At 37.3% G+C, this 20,537-nt stretch overlaps 1 protein-coding gene and 1 long non-coding RNA gene across 2 annotated transcripts in view; both read left to right on the top strand.

Moving 5' to 3' along the window:
* Nucleotides 1–7,110: 7,110 nt before the first annotated feature.
* g3bp1 (GTPase activating protein (SH3 domain) binding protein 1) lies at nt 7,111–13,161 on the top strand. The gene is made up of 12 exons (XM_007246435.4): nt 7,111–7,240; nt 9,183–9,299; nt 9,397–9,478; nt 9,566–9,739; nt 9,944–10,034; nt 10,124–10,217; nt 10,408–10,618; nt 10,876–10,977; nt 11,135–11,255; nt 11,904–12,029; nt 12,253–12,362; nt 12,451–13,161. Exons 2-12 carry the CDS (start codon nt 9,205–9,207, stop codon nt 12,679–12,681), a joined length of 1,437 nt encoding a protein of 478 aa, XP_007246497.3. The 5' UTR covers nt 7,111–7,240; nt 9,183–9,204; the 3' UTR covers nt 12,682–13,161.
* A 1,442-nt stretch (nt 13,162–14,603) lies between these two features.
* LOC111195792 (uncharacterized) overlaps nt 14,604–20,537 on the top strand; it is a 29,907-nt gene continuing 23,973 nt past the window's right edge. The window contains exon 1 of the long non-coding RNA XR_002651815.2: nt 14,604–15,353. This is a non-coding gene — a long non-coding RNA (uncharacterized LOC111195792). The remainder of the gene's footprint in view (nt 15,354–20,537) is intronic.

Here is a 20,537-nt window from a genome sequence, read left to right as displayed (position 1 = left end):
GGTTTCAGATAAAGCGTAGTTTTAAAAGAGTGTAGCTGAATGATGATAGATACTAGAAGTCTAGTAGGCAATGAGTATCACTAATGATCCAACATATAGCAGCCTATTTATAATTTAGTCTTAATTCCACATTAACTTTCTGTAATTAGCTGACCCCTTTCAGTGGCCCATCTTTTGCCCTCCTGAATAGGAAGTGGCTCCCCCTAGTGGACAAACAACTTCTATTACAACAATATGAGGCCAGTCCTAATCCTGTACTTTTTGCAGCTGTAAAACATCCACATCCACTCAGGAAAGGCTTGGGTGACACTTTATAATACAGCATTATTACTTTTTAAAGAATACGTTTTCTTAATGTAGGTGGAACTTCTCTATATAAGCCAGTACATACAAAATACGTACTGGGTCTTACTGTGGGTAAAAAAGAAATGAGGACAAACAGAAATAAGATGGATAACTTTCTGACATTTTACATGTAATAACCCAAAACGTATGGTGTACTTTCTCTGTATGAACCAGCTTAAATATTTTAAAAAAATATACCGGGTCCTGCTGGTACTTAAATGTATGTACAACACCAAAAAAAGGGACAACCAGGAACAAAAAAGCTGTAACAGCATATGTTTCTAGCAGATGCGGATGTCCAGAACTGCAGCAATTTAAAACTATCAGGCTAAAATACGAAGAAAACTTACTTCCAGAGTAGAGAGTTATGAAAAGCTTGTAATGCCATGAAATTACATGGTAAATGTAAAAAAATTGCCCAATTGTTACTGTCTTGTTCCTTGTTGTCCCGATTTCTTTATTTGTACCTACATTTAAGTACCAGTAATACCCATTTAGTACGTACTGGTTCATACAAAGAACTTGCTGCTGCTTCTTCTCACAAGACTTGTGAGATGTTTTAGCACTGAGAACACGAAGAAACCAAGTGATTCAGGTATTATTTTATCACATTCTTCCAGCAAACACCTCTTAAAATGATGAGTTAGTTGTTTATGTATTATACTTTTCCAATTCTTCACACAAACAGATCAGGACTGCATGCAGGCCAGTCCAGTATCCTTACCCTCTTCCTCCGCAGCCATGCTTTTATAATATGTGCAGCATGTGGTTTGTGTTGTCCTGTTGAAAAATGTATGGTCATCCTCTTTAATATGTTTTCTGAAACGTCACTGTACTTAAACAATCTATTTGAAATCACATCATTATTTTAGCTCATTTACCAGACCTAAACTGCCACTGACCCAACTTATTCTGGAATGCGTAAATATGTAAATGGAGTTGATCAGACAAAACATGCAAAATGTATAGAGACCTGGCATGTTTAATCTCTGCATAAGGCCTTACTACGTTGTTTTTGAGTTAGAAAGGTGACAACAACTTAATAAAAGAAAATATTAATAACATTAATATTATCTCATGTCTGTCTCATAATAAGACATGTATTATTATGAAATAATTGTATTTTATTTATTTATATTTATTAATGGAATTAAGCAACAGAATTGTGCAATCATTTCTATTGAAAGTAAATTTAAGGTGTTTTTTTTTTCAGTTTTGCAGGCAAATATATTGAAATGATTTTCTGTGGTAATCCATCATACTGAGAAACTGAAAAGCACTGGAGTATTCCTTTGTGTTGCTTGTTAACATGCCTAGACCCACATTTTCCAGCAAATGTTGATGAATGGCTATTACTTGGGGTGCTCTTGGTGGGAGCTCTGGTCTGCTAGTGTCCCTCAAATCATTTTATACATTATTTGATTAAAGTTAAACATAGCAAAATCCTGCTCTAGGCAATATAAAATGTTTTCATGTCACGGTTTATATTATTGGTGTAAATATAGCAGCGGACAGTGTAAAACATTTGCTTTTTTTGCTTTTTTTTTACTAAATATATTTGAAGTATTTTAACACTGGAAGTAACTAACCCCACACTGTGTGCTGCATTTCAGCTTGGCTAGCTTTTGCTGTGAATTATTTAAAAGCTTTAAAAGTGTGCCATATTACAGCTACCAGGAGAGTACTTAATACAGAAGTGAATTCTTCTGTGAATCATAAAAGTATTTGATTTTGTTTGGACAGGTTTTTATACAATTAAGAAATTAAAAACACACAAGATGACACTTATGATGACACTTTATGACAAAGACAAGTCTTTCGCTCAAATGTAGAGGCATATCTGTCTGAATTCTGTCCAAATTATATTGATAATGGAACATAAGAAGACGGCTAACTACATAAAATATGAATGTTTTATTTGACCTTTATTTGACATGAGTTTGTGCTGTGCTCTCTTCATCACTTATTCTAATCACACTGTTATATTATAGCATTATAGGGCATAGCTGTGCTTATACACCTTAAGCATTGCATAACCCATTGTTTCTTAATCCTGCTTCAGGGAACCTGCTGTACTGCACAGTTTCAGCTGTTCCTTGTCTGAGTGAACCTGATACACCTCATCAAATGATTATCAGACCTTTTAGAGCTGGATCAGGTGTAGAGAGGCAGGGTAGAGATAAGGCTGTGCAGGACTGTGGGTTTCTAGGAGAGGATTTAGAAACACTGGGATAGTAAAAGCTTGCTTTTACACTCAACAAGCACTTTACTATGAACACTTGTACACCTACTCATTCGTGCAGCTGATCTTATCTAATTAATCATTTAGCAGCAGTAGAATAATGTAAATTAATGCATGCAAATAAAAGGCAGCAGGTAATTTTCATATCAGGGTCATAATTTTACTACTGTGTTTTTAATGTCTCATATAAAAAAAACGAGTTATTAAGAATTCTTTTAACTATTTATATTTCTTTGAATATTATATTATTAAATTGACTATCATATCAGATTTTTCACAACACAGAAATCCTATAATGCCAGCATAATTACTTTTATTTTTACTTTTTTATTTTCTGCATGCATGCTTCAATGAAAGGGTGAAAACATTTTGAAAATCCCAGCATTTGCTAAAAATATTTGAATAACCGTGATATACCATGTCAGGGTGGACATTTTTATATTTACCATAGCTAAACATGGAGACAGTATAAAAAAATATTAGGTGAAATTAGTATTAATAATTACTGACTATGCAGCAGGGTCTTCAATCCCTTGAAAAGAAAACAGTGTGAAGGTTGTTGTTGTCACTGATATTAAAGGTTGTTTTTTTAATGACAGTGTGCACAGGGAATTATTGGGATATGTTTAAATAGCTTGAATTTTTTTATATAAAAATAGTTCAATGAGTCATTAAAACACTCAGATTATATTAAAAAACATAAATATAATAACGTTTATTATTAAATCTGTTATATAACCCCTTAAAACAATTATTCTTCTAACTTAACCAAGAACACCCCCACATCAAAGAAAACTGTAGTACTCCTCCAGCACTAGGATTGTGAAGACTAGCACATGCCTCCTCCGATACAAGTGAAGTCAGCCACTGTCTATTTTTCAGCTGCCACTGATGCAGCATTACCAGGTAGTCGGTGCACTCAGAGGAAAGCGCAGCGACCCGGCTCTGATAAATCAGCTCGCAGATGCCTGTGCCAACTAACATTACTCTTGGAGAGATGTGTGAAGAGAGCACGCTGTCTAACCACCCACAGAGAGCAAGGCCAATTGTACTCTCTCAGACTCCGGCTGCTGATGGCAAGCAGCATGACCCGAGATTCAAACTGCCAATCCTCAGATCATAGTGACAGCGCCTAAGTTCGCTAAACCACCCAGAGCCATCCAAAAAAGTAGCTTAAAGTGAAGTTTAACATTCATAACATTCAAAGCATGGTAGCTGGGGTCAGATGTGCAGGTTTGAGTACTTGTAGAAATGCTGATCTCTTGGGATTTTCTACACAACAGTATCTTAGAGTTACTTAGAAAAGTATATTAAAGTCTAAACATCCTGTGATTAGCAGTTCTTCAGATATAAAGGCCCTGCTGATAAGAGAGGTCTGTGAAGTTGCCAGACTGGTTCTGTATTACAAAAGGCTATTGTATCCCAAACAACTACTTATCCGGTGGTCTCCTGAGTATACAACATGACCAGATCCAACCTACCAGATCTAAATACAGTGAAACCCACTATTGAATGGGATTGAGCCTAGTTACGTATTGTTTGTAAATGTGAAAAGGATCTCAAGAGGAACAGTGACGTGTGTACCCTGTGTTATAGATGGTGCAGTGTCACATGTAAGTTTGTTGTTATGTTGTTATGTCTCAGTATGCTCTTTGCAACAGGATTTCATTCATTACCTAATCACACCTTGAGAACAGGAGATTTACATTATGATGTTGCTCCTTAGAAATCTGGACCAGAATCTTCAAGTGTTTCCAGCATCTTGTGGAATCCATATCACGAAGAACAAAAAAAAAACAGCCTACTCAGTATTACTATAGTCAGGCTACTGTTTAAATAATGATCGTGAATTCTCGCAATGCTCATCATGGTGTTTATCAAAACATAAAATCCTGCCCTTCAACACAAAGACCCAATCAATTTGCTGGTTAAGCTGTGAGCAGGGGAGGGTTGGGTCATCATTCGCCCTCAGTGTGGAGACCTGAGCAAGGGCAGCAACCATGATAAATGTTTTTTTTTTTATGATATATTGAGCCAAACACTACAAATTGTTTATGATTTGCTACACATATTTTATCAGTGGTGTAAAAAATGTAAAAAAAAAAAAAGGGTTGGTTTCATATGACTGGAGATAACTGCCTGCCTGAGTGATCAGGATTGGCTCATGTACTTTCCTATAGTGTTCAAAATAAGTGACTAAATATAGTAAAACATTCACTTTGTGTGTATTACTTAAACATGACCTACAGATAAATAATTCTAATAGAAAAGAATCCTACACAAGTGTTGTAATAAATATTAGGACTATAATATTGGGTAGTAGTGCTGCCTTTAGGTCTTTCTCTGAAAATCTTACCTATAATCTATAAAAATGCACTTTATTTTTTTGCAGTGTTAATGCTGAATAACATATAGTAAATATAGAAGAAGCTACTGGTGATTTTCTACCACTGTTCCATGAAGAATGTGCTGGCATCTCGGTGTGGGGTGGAAACTGCTCAGCGGCAGACAAGAGAGCTCTTCAGAGGATCATCACCACAGCACAAAAGATCATTGGTTGCTCACTGTCCTCCTTAGAGGATCTTTTCAGCTCTCGCTGCATCAGCAAAGTAGCCGACATACTGAAAGCCCTATCCCATCCTTGACATCACCTGTTTGTATTTATAAATACCTGTAGGTATTCTCTGTATCTCTGTATTCTAGTTTCTTCATTCTTTATAATGTTACATTATTTTATTTGTTCTATTTTTATTTTCATCTGGTATGTATGAATACCAATGGGTTTGCTATTTAATTCTGTTGTACTTTGTGCAATGACAGTAAAGGAATATATTTGTATATTTATATATTATTAGGGGTAAAAATAAAGGCAATATATTTTTGGCCTTATTTAAGTGTGGAGATAATATTTTGAGTTTTCATTCATTTTACTTTCTAATTAAAAATTAATATATATATTAATGTATTTAATAATAACTGAAAAGGTCATATATATTATAATATATTACTTTTAATATTATATTCTCTGATAATATGTTGAATCTGTGTTCATTTCTGTATCTTGGACACAAATTAAATAAGATTCTATATTTCACCATCACACAATCTAAACCAGGGGTCACCAACCTTTTTGAACCTGAGAGCTACTTCTTGGGTACCAATTAATGCGAAGGGCTACCAGTTTGATACACACTCGTGAAATTACAAATTTTCTCAATTTACCTTTAATTATATGTTATTATTAATAATTAATGACATTCATCTATGTGAAGACACAGATATCAATAGGCAACACTATTATTATAAATCTCTGCAAGTGTTTACATTTTATATTATATTTTAATATAATATTACATATTATATTACATTATATTGTATAATAATATATAAACTATAGGCTATCTCTAAGCTAATATTAATGTAATATAATCTAAAATTACATCAATGCAACTGTGATTTAAAAAAAAAAAGAATAGCAACAAAAATGCTATTTTTAGACCAGGCCTGCGGGCTACTCATAAGGTCCTTGCGGGCTACCTGGTGCCCGCGGGCACCATGTTGGTGACCCCTGATCTAAACTAATCCAAAAACAGATAAAAACATATAACATTATTTAAGCAAGTTAAACAGTATCTTATTGCGTTTACATTTTAGTATGTTGTTTATTCTCAAATCTTGTATATGATAATATAATACTGATTTTTAGATTATAGTACTGTATAGCATACAGTGTACCTATTCTACAGCTCTGTAAGAGACTCTGTAAGAGACCCTTTAAAAAAACTTTAAAACCTCTGGAATATAATCAAGAGGAAGATGGATGATCACAAGCCATCAAACCAAGCTGAACTGCTTGAATTTTTGCACCAGGAATGGCATAAAGTTATTCAAAAGCAATGTGTAAGACTGGTGGAGGAGAACATGCCAAAATGTATAAAAACTGTGATTAAAAACCATTTTAATGGTTATTTTCTTTGCATTATTTGAGGCCTGAAAGCTCTGCATTTTTTTGTTATTTCAGCCATTTTCCCATTTTCTGCAAATACATGCTCTAAATGACAATACTTTTATTTGAAATTTGAGAGAAAGGTTGCCCGTAGTTTGAAAAATAAAACAACAATGTTCATTATACTCAAACATATACCTATAAATAGGAAAATTAGAAAAACTGATTCAGAAACTGAAGTGGTCTTTTAATTTTTTTCAGAGGTGTATTTTATCTTATGTTTAATAACATTTTCTTTTACAGTACATTATACATATTTGTACTGTAAAATTATATCGATTTAATCAATCAATCGAGCAACCATTCAGCAGTCAGGTTGTCAAACCCCACCTTCAGGATTAGCCTATTAAACCTGACCATACCCGAACACCACGGTGTGTGGCTGGTGTGTGGTAAATTAGCGAGCTCTGTTTTGATTGGGTGATTGTGGGGCGCCTCTCTTCGCTCGGCTGCTGATTGGTTGGATGGGCACCGTGCTGGGAGTCTATTGGCCTGGGTTAATCGCATGCCTCTCCGCCGCAGCCGCAGTTGAAGCGAATTTGAAACCGGCTAAGCAAGCGCTGCCATTCTCACTCCACCAGGCGCAGGAGGCGATTACATAAAGCCGCTGGACATTTCTACACTGAAACTAGAGCCTCCCCCTCCTGGTGAGCGGCCTGAATATTACGATTTACAAATTACAACAATACTGTTTTATCGTGCGGGAAAAGGTTTTTGTTTGGTCGAGCGGGTTCGATAGTTAGTTAAATAGTTTATTTAGCTTGTTAGCTTAGCGGCTTGGGTATAATGGGGGCTTATGGACTGTAGCTAGGTTACATAGCTAACGCTAACGTTACCCTCCCTCTCTTAATGATTTCATTTTAACTTTGTCACGTTACTCTGAGAAAATACGATATATTTGAGTATAATGACATTAGCTAGCGTTGGCTGTGGGTAGAGTGTAGCAGAATTAGTCAGTTAGCTCGCTCGCTAGCTAACTAGCTAGTTAGCTTGTATGCTAAGATAAGGCTATTGTAATTCAATCAGGTATCCTATCAGATAGCTTAGCTAAAGCTAGCTAACGTAGCTAGCGAGGTTTCCGGCTAGCCGGGTGAGTGTGAATAACGCTAACAAGACTATTAGAAGTGACTTAAATGTGTATCTTAAGTTAGTGGGTTGATTATTGTGGTATTTTAATTATTCTGACTGTTAAAATCAATAATACTTTTTTAGTAATTGTACGTGCCTGGTGTTCTAGGGCACAGCGCCCGGTTAGCTAACCACAGCTATCTTGGCTAATCTGGAATAATGGTGAGCACGTGCTTATTTCTGAGTATGCCTTTATAGGTATAGCTTTAAAAAATTGAGTCAAATTGGTCGTCAGTTTCCACTGTGTTTATAAAGCTCTGGAGGGATGACCATATACGTCTCATTTTTCACAGATAGCTAGCTAGTTAACCTAACTCAGCTAGGCAGGTAACGTTAGCTTTAACAAAGCCTGGCTGGCTCAAACTGGCAACGAGGCATCACTGAGCGTGGCTTAATCACATGGGCCTGGTTAGCAAGCGAGCTAGCAGCGTCTCACGTTCGCATCTGAGGCTAGCTAACGGGGGCTGAAAGGGTGTGCCTTCCGCTGCTACTGCTTGAAACCAGCTTTACTGATAGAAACGTGCTTGGAAACAAACGGCTAATTATTTGATCTCCGGGAAATCCTAGTACCGCAGTCTTGATAAGCTCAGCTAACCGAGGTTTTGTTTATACAGGTAATAAAACAGCTAGTAAATTAATAAAATTATTCTATATTATTCCCTCACCGGAGGATTAATATATAAATTCGGAATATTGCAGCAGCACATGTGACATGACAGAAAATAAAGCAAAATACACACATTTAAAAGTCTATGTTCAAAAAATATATATGAATCTAGAAAATTTACGATTTCTGTAAGTGTGATTTCCTAGTATAAAATATTGATATTCTTCAAATATGAGATTTACGATTTAGGTTTGTATTTCTTACATAACTTGATTGTTTTATTTAGATATTTTTTAAAGATTTAAGATCTTGAATATCCTATTTTGAAAATTGTTTCAAAACAGTAATTCAACAATCAAATTAATTCGATTAACCCCCCAGCCCTAACAGTGTGTATGTGTTGTGGCAAGCAGTGGACAGTGCAATAAGTGATTTTATTGCACATAGTGATGGTAAGCAGATCATGTTACACATGCTGAATTGAGTTATTGCACATAGTAGAACAGTAATAAGTAAAACAGTTTATTGCACATTATCAGTAGTAGAAGTAAGTGGTAGACTGAGCAATGCCTCATTCACTATATATCACTTGCTGTGTAGTGAATTAATTTAGGAAACAAACAAACGTCTGCTCAAAGGACCTCGGACAAAACACCACTCTGATCCATTGTGGGTATTTGATGGTGAATTACATACAGAATAAAATGTACTTTGTGGGATTTCAAACAGCACTACAAAATGTTTGGTGCACTTTTCTTGTAATAGGGAGCCATTTTCAATATTTTCTTTTCTTGGTGTGTGTTCTGGGTATCTTAGATACTGGAGTGGTAATATTTTCTCTTAATCTCTTTCAGTTGAAACCAGTTGACCAAAGAAATGGTGATGGAGAAGCCAAGTGCCCAGCTTGTCGGGCGAGAGTTTGTCCGACAGTACTACACTCTTCTGAACCAGGCTCCTGACTACCTGCACAGGTGATTTTACGTGCTTTAACTTTTTATTTTATGTACAGATGCACAGTTTGTTTTAGTGTTCAAAGAAAATGGAATGCTTATTTGTCTTAATCCTTAGGTTTTATGGCAAAAACTCTTCTTATGTGCACGGAGGACTGGATACCAATGGGAAGCCAGCTGAGGCAGTGTATGGACAGTCTGTAAGTGAAAGAAAATGTGACTGTTCTTTCTCAAATTCAAAGTTTACATTTCTGTATGATTGACTTATTTGTTCCATTGCTAAACAGGAGATTCACAAAAAAGTGATGGCACTGAGCTTCCGTGACTGCCACACTAAAATCAGGCACGTCGATGCCCATGCAACCCTGAATGAGGGCGTGGTGGTGCAGGTGATGGGAGAACTGTCCAACAACATGCAGCCTATGAGGAAATTCATGCAAACCTTTGTGTTGGCCCCTGAGGTATGTACATCTGGCTAGTATTTCAGATTGTCAGCAATTATTTCCAAAAATAGTACAGTTACAGTTGTTTGCAAGTCCACACTGTAGAACAGATTGTGGCCAAAATAGAAAAGTTAAGCTTTATTTTAATATTTTTGGCCATTATGAATATGTAACGGTAGTTGCTGGATTGAATATTCTGATTAATTTGTGATTCTATTTCAGGGTACTGTCGCAAACAAGTTTTACGTACACAATGACATTTTCCGCTATCAAGATGAGGTCTTTGGGGACTCGGACTCTGAACCTCCTGAGGGTGAGTCACTGGAACATTATTTAAAGGGTCTTTAACGTAGGCCAGCTCAGTGCATCACAGATGGCATTGTTTATCTTTGGACTTTACAGAGTCGGAGGAGGAAGTGGAGGACCTGGAGGAGAGGGTGAACTCACCTGAGGTGCCACAGGAAGAGACTGCTGCATTCTACGAACAGACACCATGGTACAGCCTTGTCGTCTTGTTTACATTTGACAAGACATTAAAATTTGAACGTGTTCATGCAGAATTTAGTTTTGTCTGGTCTTATGATGCCAGGAGTTGGTGTTGCTCAAGGTGAAAAATGGTTGATTCTGATATAGACAAGTGTTGGTCAGAGACTGGTGTAACATTAGTAATATGTGCACTATTTCAGCCCAGATCCAGAAGCCCCTCAGGAGGAGGCAGTTGTAACCCCAGAGCCCCAGGCTGAACCAGAGGCGGAACCAGAGCCTGAGCCTTCTACAGTAGAGCTCAAACAGGAGCCAGTAATTCAGGCAGAGTCCCATCCTGTGGAGAAGTCCCAGAGAGCTCCCCCATCACCCACACCTGCTGACCCTGCACCTGCCGCACCAGAAGATAACCGGGTACCCCCCCCCCCCCCCCCCCCTTTTTTTTTTTTTTTTTTTTACTATTGTGCTGCCCCAGACTAAATATCTCTGTAAACCCCCCCCCCCCCGTTTCAAACCTACTAATTGTACGTTTAGGTTGTATTACCAATTATGTATTCCAATTACATGGCTTATGGTCATTTGTGCTAATACTTAATATATATTAATTTAATATTAATATTAATTTGTATGAAACTCTGAGATTAAGATTTTTTTTCCGTATTGTTTTGCAGCCCTTCTCTTGGGCCTTAGTCACCAGTAAAAATCTCCCCCAAGGAGGAGTGGTTCCACCTTCAGGAATTCCCCCTCATGTAGTCAAAGCTCCAGCAACTCAGGTATGCAATCAGTAATTTTATGTATTTATGTATCTAAAGTAAATTTTGACTTTCATGAGGATATTACGTTGTACTGGTATTCAGGGGTGGTTGCTGTAGTTATACTTTTGTTGTAAGTATAAATGTAAATAACATCCAGTACTGAATGTGCCTGCAGCCCCGTGTCGAAGTAAAAACAGAAGTCCAGCCCACAACACAGAGACCTCAAAGAGACCAGAGACCACGTGACCAAAGACCAGGTCCCCCTCCAACACAGAGACCTCCAAGGCCAGGAGGAGGTATGCAGAACTGTTTGCCGTATTTTTGTATAATTTACACAAAATACACATGTCTGTTGCATGAAATGCATAAAATTTCCACTGTAGCAAGGCTGTTGTACAGTAGAAGGAACAGTTTGGGGTGGTAACCACGCTGACCACCATAACATGTTCAGAGAAAAACAGTGTAACCATGTAGCTCTAGGTGTTTTGCATTTCCTATGGCAACACGAGAGAGATTGTGCTATTTATCTCCAGTCATCCTCCGTTAGAATACGTAACAGATGGTAACCAGCAGCCAGGGCCTAAACCTGAGCTGAAGAGGTTTTTTTTTTTTTTTTCCCTTTTCTTCTTCTTCTTCCTCCTTTTGGATATGGGGTGCCCTAAGGGGGAGTAATTAGATCTTTTTAATCAAAGTAATTACAAAGGACCCACACTTGAATGCCTTTTTTCCCTGGCAACTTAATTTAAAAAATGTCCTGCTATGAACTGAGACTGCCTGCAGCACTTATTTTTCCTTTTTTTCTGTTTATGCTATCCCTTTCCTCTGTCCTTGCTAAGTAAATCACTCCTCACCAAATTAAATCTTTTATAATGTAGGAGAAAATTGGAGGGGATTGTCTTATTCAGGATATGACTTAATTTTTAAAATTGTGTTCATGTTTGCAGTGCGAGAGGGTGAGGGTGGAGAATCTGAAGTGAGGAGGGTGGTCAGGTATCCCGACAGCCAGCAGCTCTTTGTAGGAAATGTTCCTCATGACGTGGACAAGGCTGAACTAAAGGAGTTCTTTGAACGTGAGTGTCTCATTGCACAAACCCTGGCAAATTTGACTTGCATGATGAAGAATTTTTTTTCTTGTATTATTTTAAAACAGGCCAAATGGACTAGCTTGTTTTAAAGGTGCTGCATCCAATTATAAAGGTTACATGCAGCAATTGCTCACAAATGCATGCCACTGACATGTAATCAGGCTTTCTTTGGTGTGATGTTAATGGTGCAACTTCTTTTTCTCATCAGAGTATGGCACTGTACTAGAGCTGAGGATCAACAGTGGTGGCAAACTGCCCAACTTTGGATTTGTTGTATTTGATGATTCTGAACCAGTGCAGAAGATCTTGAGCAACAGGGTAAGTCTGATGGTCATTTATTAAACAACATGCTTGTATACAAGTTATTTAGGCAAATCAGTGGTCTAAGTCTCTTTCTTTGTTGCAGCCCATCAAGCTAAGAGGTGATGTCCGTCTGAACGTGGAGGAAAAGAAGACTCGTTCAGCACGGGAAGGAGACCGGCGGGACATCCGCCCGAGAGGCCCAGGAGGACCACGAGACAGGATAGGAGGCCCAAGAGGTCCACCACCCAGAGGCGGCATGGCCCAGAAGCCTAGTTTTGGTGCGGGTCGTGGAGTAGGATCTAACGAGGGTCGCTATGCTGGACCACGTCAGTGAAAGCAGCTTTCATGTCAAATCACTGCTGATGCAAAATCACCCGAGTAACAAACGGCTTCCCTCATCCCCGTTTCCGTGCCACGCCTGGGCTGTTCAGTGGCCTCCCCTTTTATCTGGACACCTCCTTGTATTTGAGTTTGAACTTTGAATTTGTTGTAGACAAGCAAAAACTACTTGAATTGTGGATAAGGTAAAACCCAACTTTTTTTGGTTTTAGCGTTCTCTCCCTGTTTCTTAAAGGAACGTGTTTTTACTGCTCGGGCAATCCTGTGTATTGCTAGCGCCCGCTGTCAGGTCAAAGTGCAAGTATGGTTTTATTTGGAATTGTTGCCAAGTTGAATCATGGTTGTGTATGAGTGACTGTCTAGCATGTAAAGAATCCGGTTTGCCTTCTACTGTTGCACTTCATCAAGAATGACGACATATTTTAACAACTCTGCTGACGAGAGAACAAAAATAAACTTGATGTACTGTTTTGAATCGTGTCTGTTCTGGATTCTTAAAAAGACTTTGCACTGTTCCGGGTGTTTGTTCTCAGCTGAGTAACCTAAAGGGTAAATTGGGCATTTGGAGAGAAATGGGAGATCCTGTACCTACATCCATTCTGAGCATAAGCTCATTTTTTTGGGTACTGGAGACCTGTTCAATATATTTTTCTCCCCCACCCCTCCTCTTCCCCATTACTGCCAGAATTGTCTTGGTCATAACATAACAGGGAGCTCTGCTCACATGTGAAATCAGATTGCCCACATGACTGAAGATTTGCAATATCCTGCTGCCACTGTCAAGAAAATAATGTTAAGCACAGCTGGGGGTGGTGTTTTATTAAGGAGAGCTTGATTAGTATTGCATGTGTTTTGGATTTTGAACTTGTAATTTTATTTTGTTCATCAAGGTGAAGCTTGGGATTTATACCCATGTGTGTTCTGCTGCTTGTGTGTATACCTTACACATCACTTGCACAGCCCATAATAAGACATCAAGTAGGGTATAGTGGATAGGGCAGACAATCTTTGGCAAATTAAGATTTTGAAAATATATTTCATCTTTCACCTCATTAAAATAATTAATTGCTTTGGCACTGGATAAGAGTTGTTTGAGTAGTCAGGGATGACAAGGAGGCAAAGTTTAAAATGCTGTAAACCCCCTCCAGATGTAGACAGTTCATGTCAGCTTTTTGTTACTTTTTTTCATGCAACTTCTTTCTAGAATGTCAATAATTTATATTTTTATATTTTCTTTTCCTGGAAAACCTTGAGACGCACGGAGAAGCTGTTTTTCAGTCAACAATAAGAGGAAGTGGATCGATATCTTCCTGATGGTAAAAGAGGCCTTAAAATAACAGATCTACAGGGAGGGATTTTAGCAGTACATTTACTCCTGTTAAGATTCTTACTTTTTTGATACTTTCCATGTAATGTCTTTGTACAAAAGCAACAAGGACAAGAAGTGGATGCTAGGAGAAAGTGAGGTAAAAATGTAATAAGTGGCATGTCTTATATATCTTGTATGTCTTGCCTTTCCCCTCAAACTGATGTTTCTGGTAATAAGCTAATACTCAAGTTGTATATTCACTTAGAATGACCGTTATTTATAATATAGCCAAGCATGATAGACATGGGATTGATAATAGGAAATATAATTTTAATTCTCAAAATTGATACATAAGACACTATCACATTTCAAAAATCAGTAATTATTTATATTAAGAGTAAATAAAATAACTGAAAAATGAAACGATAAAATCAACAAAGCAAAAAGTAACTTTGGGTTCATTAAAACCCTTATAAAATGGGTATTTTTTTTAAAGATGCACCCCTATATTGGAAAACCTTTTTCCTGATATAGAAAGGAGTGACAATACATGATACTGGATTAAAATATATATACATATATATATATATATATATATATATATATATATATATATATATATATATAAAGCTCTGAAAAAATAAAGACCATTTAAAAATGAGTTTCTTTGATTTTAACAAATTTAAAACGTCTTACTTATCCAAAAGCAGTGTGTAAGACTGGTGGAGAAGAACATGCCAAGATGCATGAAAAGTTTGATTACAAACCAGGGTTATTTCACCAAATACTGATTTTTTTATTTTTTATTTTAGCCATTTCTTAGTTTCTTCGAATAGATGCTCTAAATTACACATTTACACATAAACTCCAGGTGAATATTGTAATATTTTAATGATTGTCAATAGATTTCAAGTTTACTTACGAGTTGTCAGAATCCCCCCAGTGAGGGTTTTGTTTTCCACTGGCAAATTCCCCTTGAGGGTTCTATACAGACCTGGCAACCTATGACTGAACGCGGGCAATGTATGGGCGGGAACACGAGGCTCGCGCGAGATTTCGTCATTGGAAATTAAGCAAATATAAATTAGCACATTAGCTAAAAGCTCATTGTAGACTCTACAGTTTTCCCTTTAATGTTCGCTCCCTCAACAACAAACAACACTAACATAACTACTCTGAGTATTTAACTGCTCTTAAACTCACCACAAAGAGAGTTAAAGGCTTTTTACTGCTGCAGTGTGAGAAAATCAGAGAAGGAGAAAGGCTAACTACATGTTAGCTAAACAGCTACAAAATCTTCAGCTTGCTCTTCAGCACATAAACTGAGAGGACACAGCCAGAGAGAAACCGCCCTGGCAGTAAGACTCCATATTTAAGGTTCTGTTCAAGTGTTAAAATTATGCTAGTAATTTTAATATGAAGCTTCTGTTAGCTGTTGTAGTTTTGTGCTAAAACGAGTCAAAAGAAGCAGTGTTTAGCCTATCTATAAACGAGTTTCATTTTGAGGTAAAAATAGCTAACGTTAGTTAGCTAGCATTAACTAGCTTAACTAAGCTAGCTAACAGGGTTGCAAATAGGATTGAAATATTGCACCTGGGGAGTTTTCACCCCCAATCAAAATTAAGTACATATTATTAATTAATTGTGCCATGTAACATAACAGCAAAAAAAACCTTACCATTTTCTTACAAAAGGTTATCTCTGGATTGATTTGCTTTGATGTAATATTCAGTTTCTTAATGGGCATTCATTTACAGAAAAGCAGGATTTATTATTCTTTAGCTACAACTTAATTATCTCATTCCCACGCCATAATAAGTCGTGGCTATGGCTTAATGATCTCATTCCCACGTATTAGTATCTCCTTTCCATGCCTTATTATTTTTTTTTTAACATGATGTCACCTTAGGGGCTCTGTAAGTTTCTTTGCCAGGTCTTGTGACGAATTCTAGCTCTCCGACTCTCAGAATCCGATTCCCCAGTTCATCTAAAGGCACGCCCTGCAGCAGAAGGACTGTAAAAGATGATTGTTCAGATTCCTTTTATTTCTGTTTATAACAAAGTGTTAATCTACTATTACAGTAAATAAATGCACTCCCAGTCTAAGCGATTGTATTCATACTGCTGTGTTTTACTCTAGCTTGTTTAAAGACTTGTTTAAAGAAAAGTTAATTTACACTGCAGGTGAACGAGTAAATTCATGGTTTATGGCCCCTTTCACACCTGCTACTTTGGTTTAGACCAAACAAGGCAGGTGTGTAAGCCTCCTAAATAAATCTGAAATCTGCTCTCAGCACTTGGTTTATTAGTCAATTTGAAGTACGATGAAACTACATAAACTTTTGTTATCGTGAGATCCTCAATAGCACACCACGATTTCCAAAGGTTTTTCAAATGAGGCCACTGATCTGTTTTATTAAAGCACATTAATAACAACAAAATGAAATGCATATTTTAAATGCAAGAATAAAAAGTGTATCCTTTAGAGAATATGAATAGCGAGTCTGGACATTGATAGTAATTTGTGCTCCTATCAAATAAAGATCACATTTTGAACAGATGGACTATTTTCATAAAATAAATCAGTGGGCTCTATGAAAAATACATATTTTTTTAACACAATAACTAAGGCTGCTGAAAATTTGAGAACCTGCTTAAAAATACTCTTTTGTAACCCTGTAACCCTGTTTACACCAGGTCACTGCATGTAACTAGTATCTGGATTGTACCCTGATAAGATTTTATCCACTTGCATTTACCTTTGCTGGTTAAATGCGTTTCTAGTGTAGATATTTGATTGCTGTGTGGGTTTTGGTTGCTAAATGCAGTTTGGAGGGACTAATGTGTTGACCACACTACTATGGTGTGGATAAACTACTAAAGGTGGTTTAAGTGATCGGATTTGTGTTTGTTATAAATGTGTATTGGGTGGCTTTGCATTATCTAGATATAATTCTAATCCTAAAGTCTATCGGTTCTATAGCAGCTCAAGGACAAACCATTAACTTTTTGTTCTGAGCCAGAAACATTCAGAACCTTTATTTTATTTGTGAGAGTGTAGGAATCACTAGGAGACCAGTAATTCTGGGCCTGAGTGTGTGAAACGTGGTGTACAACTGCAGGGATTGTCTAGAACATGTCCTGCATAAAAATTAAGAGTCTGGCTAAATGTAGCACCTGAAGAATTGGGTTAAAAGCAGGGGGATGTGTGTTGCTGGGCCTCTGTTGTGTTGGGTGGGTGGGGGTGGGGTGGCAGCAGGTGGTGTAGCATTAGTATTCCAGCACAGGACTGACACAGCTTCTGTCCATGACTCTAGCATGCTAAAAAAACACTCTAATGACCCGCATTTGCTCAAGATGTCTTCCTACAGCTGGCAACAGCCTAGATGCAAGCAGACCACCAGCTGGAGGACCCTTAACATAAAAACCCTGTGCGCAGTGAGCCAGCAACATATTCTGTTCCTTGGGCAAAGTATGTTTATTTTGTTCTCTGCTGTTTACCTGCTTACCATTATTGTGAGGAGTTTTTGCCCAAGTGTCTTTTCATTCCTCAGAGTAAAGGAACATTTTGTACATTTTCAGGCTAATATCTATTGAGGTTGCATCTGTAGTGTACAATAAGTTAACACAAACAATAGTTTTGTCACATTTCCCAGTACTTAGCTATTTGAAATATATACTTTAAACTACAGTCTGTTGTAGTCAAGGTTGCTAGAGTCAAGGCCAAGGATTTTGGTACTCAAAGATATTTAGTAGTCGATTGTGTGTTAAAGCTGAGACTTGTAATAGTCCAGGACAAAATCAAGATTTTTAGTAGTTAATACCAAGGCAGTCCAAATATATTTTTCCTTCAAAAAAAAGGAAAAAATACATTCAACATCATTCAACATTATACAATGGCTCCTGTTATTATTGTATTAGAATTGATTAAACATTTATCTCTAATTTCTTATATGTAGTACAAGGAAACACCTCTCCACCATACACAGCACTGTATGATGATACATATTCGGAGGATAGAGTATTTATTTTAGCAGAATTTTAACTTTTTAACAGATTTTAAAACCAATTAGAGGTATTAAATTTATAGATTAAGGCATTGTATATGGTTAACAATATTCAATATATTAGCGGCAACAAAAAAGTAAAATAAAATCATATTTCTCGTGGAAATTAAGTTAGTTTGTCTGGCTAACTAAAGCAGACTTTGCTTTGCTCCTCATGTTGGTGTTCCCACACCATCCAACCCCCTTTTTTCGAAAGCACATTTAACACTAAATACTGCAGATCAAACCACATAATACTATTTTTTTCTTTTGTTCCCAACTGATAATTAAGTGGTGTGTATGAGAGGAACAGTGCTGCAGAATGAGGATTGCAAATATTCATATTTCATACACAGAGAAACAAATTTCTGTCCCAGCCTTCATGTTTCAGTGGGTCCGGGCCCCGGGGTGATTTTGGATGTCAGCTGTAATGTAATTCTAGTGGCAGTGCAGCGGAGTGCAGTGCGGTCAGAGCGACCGGGTGGTCTGGAGGATGGGGGGGGGGGGGGGGGGGGGGGGGCTACCTCTTCCACGCTACTCAAGCAAGTAGGAGAAATTGATTGAGCGAGTCCTTTGTGGGTTATAATCCACTTGCATAATTTGAAAGCCATGGCGAGCAGAGCCATGAGACAAAGCAGGACAATTTTGCATTTAGTCCAACTGTGCCTTTGTCAAATACAGTTAAAAAGGGATGTTTCATTAGAAGCGATTTCTTAATTGACTTTGCTTGGTTTTTGTGATTGTGAATGTTTATATTAACTGAGGAAATAATAATATTGTGACTGCAAACTACCATTTAGTAATCTCATTTCATATATAGACTAATAGGATCTAGTTAAGCACATATTAGTATTGGATTTGCAGCTTGCATTAACATCTATGATTAACCAATATTAACATATTACTTTAAATGATCTATAAAATGTTTAGTTCATATTAAATATGTATGTGGTGTCAATAACATAAGAAGCAGAGAAGCGGGGGAGACAGGCAGTTAGAGGCCCACAAAATCAGAAGGCTAAATGTTGCAAATGGAGGAATGCACAGCAAGCACAGCAGCGTAGTAAGCAGAGAGAAAGTCGTACTCGCTGAGCCTCGGGCACTCTGCTCAAAAATGATGACTGTGTGACCAAAATATGTATGTCCTGTGTTCTTGTAGCCTGTAGCGGAGCAAAGCTGTAGGAACGGTCTGTCTAAATTAAATAGTGGAATAGAAATATATAAGAGCATTGTTTATTCTGGTAAAAATATTGAAACAATTTCAGTGGAGTCTATTTTTCTACATTTCAGATTGGCAGAGTGGCAATGTGACAAATCCAGGAAGGAGGGAAAAACATGGTTGTTGTTTTCTTATTCACAGTTCCAATGCCAAACAATCTAGCAGCAATTTAGAAAGATTTGTTTGGCTAGCTGGCTTTATATGTTATGGAGGAAGCATATGTTGACATTATTGGACAGCTCACCACGCTTAGAGGAGAACACTAATAGTCAACAGGTATAACAGCTAACGGTCACTGGGTAAAGTAGGACCATCCAGCCCCAAAGAATTATCTGTGTTCCCTTGGTCTTTTCTCACCTACTGCTGCAGTGTGACATAAATTTACACAGTGGAAAAAGTAGAAAAAAAACAGTTAACCTTTTAAATGTCATGGAACTGCTGGTGGTTCCAAACTTGAAGGCTCATGAATATTTAATTTGCATTATTAATGTAATTATAAAACAATAATTTAATAAAGGTGTATGGATGCTGTGTAAAAGTATGGGTGCAGTGCCAAAAGCGGTTGATCGCTGATTATCGTCAGTTACGAAGATTCATATTTTGGTGTGGCGTCTCCAAGAGGGCACACACCGGAAACAGTTCTCTGGCAAAAACAAAAAACCCATAGGCGTCTTAAAGTGTGGAAGTATTGTGGACAGAGACCCAACAGTAAACACTTTGAAAAGTGGAGTTTTATCACAGCAGTGCAACAGAGTATTTAAGGTGTCAGCATGACAGCAGCATAAGTGCTGTCTTCACTGCCCTATGTTACAAGTAATTTCTGCACTGCTTTTTCACCATGCATTATTTAACATTGATAATCACTCATTTTATATTTCTGTTTACTTGCATGGCCGTGCACAAGTGAGAAACAAACATCACTGCCTACACAAATTATTTATAACTACACATTACTCCAGTGACTTAATGATAATACATTATAACCAATTTAACTTTTAAGTCTAGTAACTATTACAAAAAAAATATGATTATTGATAAATATTGAAATATACAGGGGTTGGACAATGAAACTGAAACACCTGGTTTTAGACAACAATTCTGACAAACAAGACAGTTCTGGTGGAAACAGAAGAGTTGAGGTGCACATTGAAGTGGTTTTATGTTTTTCTGGATACAATCCGGGTTAGCACCAGAACATCCCTTTCAGATAGCTTTCTTTTGTGTCCACAGTTAATCCTGTTGGATGTGGTTTGTCCTTCTTGGTGGTATGCTGACAT

The sequence above is a fragment of the Astyanax mexicanus genome, chromosome 10, assembly GCF_023375975.1.
Source record: "Astyanax mexicanus isolate ESR-SI-001 chromosome 10, AstMex3_surface, whole genome shotgun sequence".
In the NCBI taxonomy this organism is placed as follows: Eukaryota; Metazoa; Chordata; class Actinopteri; order Characiformes; family Acestrorhamphidae; genus Astyanax; species Astyanax mexicanus.
Note: the sequence above shows the minus strand (reverse complement) of the source record. Positions and strands in the feature narration are given on the sequence as shown.

Excerpts from the sequence above, each read along its gene's own strand:
- g3bp1 (XM_007246435.4), top strand. The coding sequence starts at position 9,205 with ATGGTGATGGAGAAGCCAAGTGCCCAGCTTGTCGGGCGAGAGTTTGTC. Across the intron at positions 9,479-9,565 it reads AGGCAGTGTATGGACAGTCT|GAGATTCACAAAAAAGTGAT; the intron begins GTAAGTGAAAGA and ends ATTGCTAAACAG. Across the intron at positions 9,740-9,943 it reads CCTTTGTGTTGGCCCCTGAG|GGTACTGTCGCAAACAAGTT; the intron begins GTATGTACATCT and ends ATTCTATTTCAG.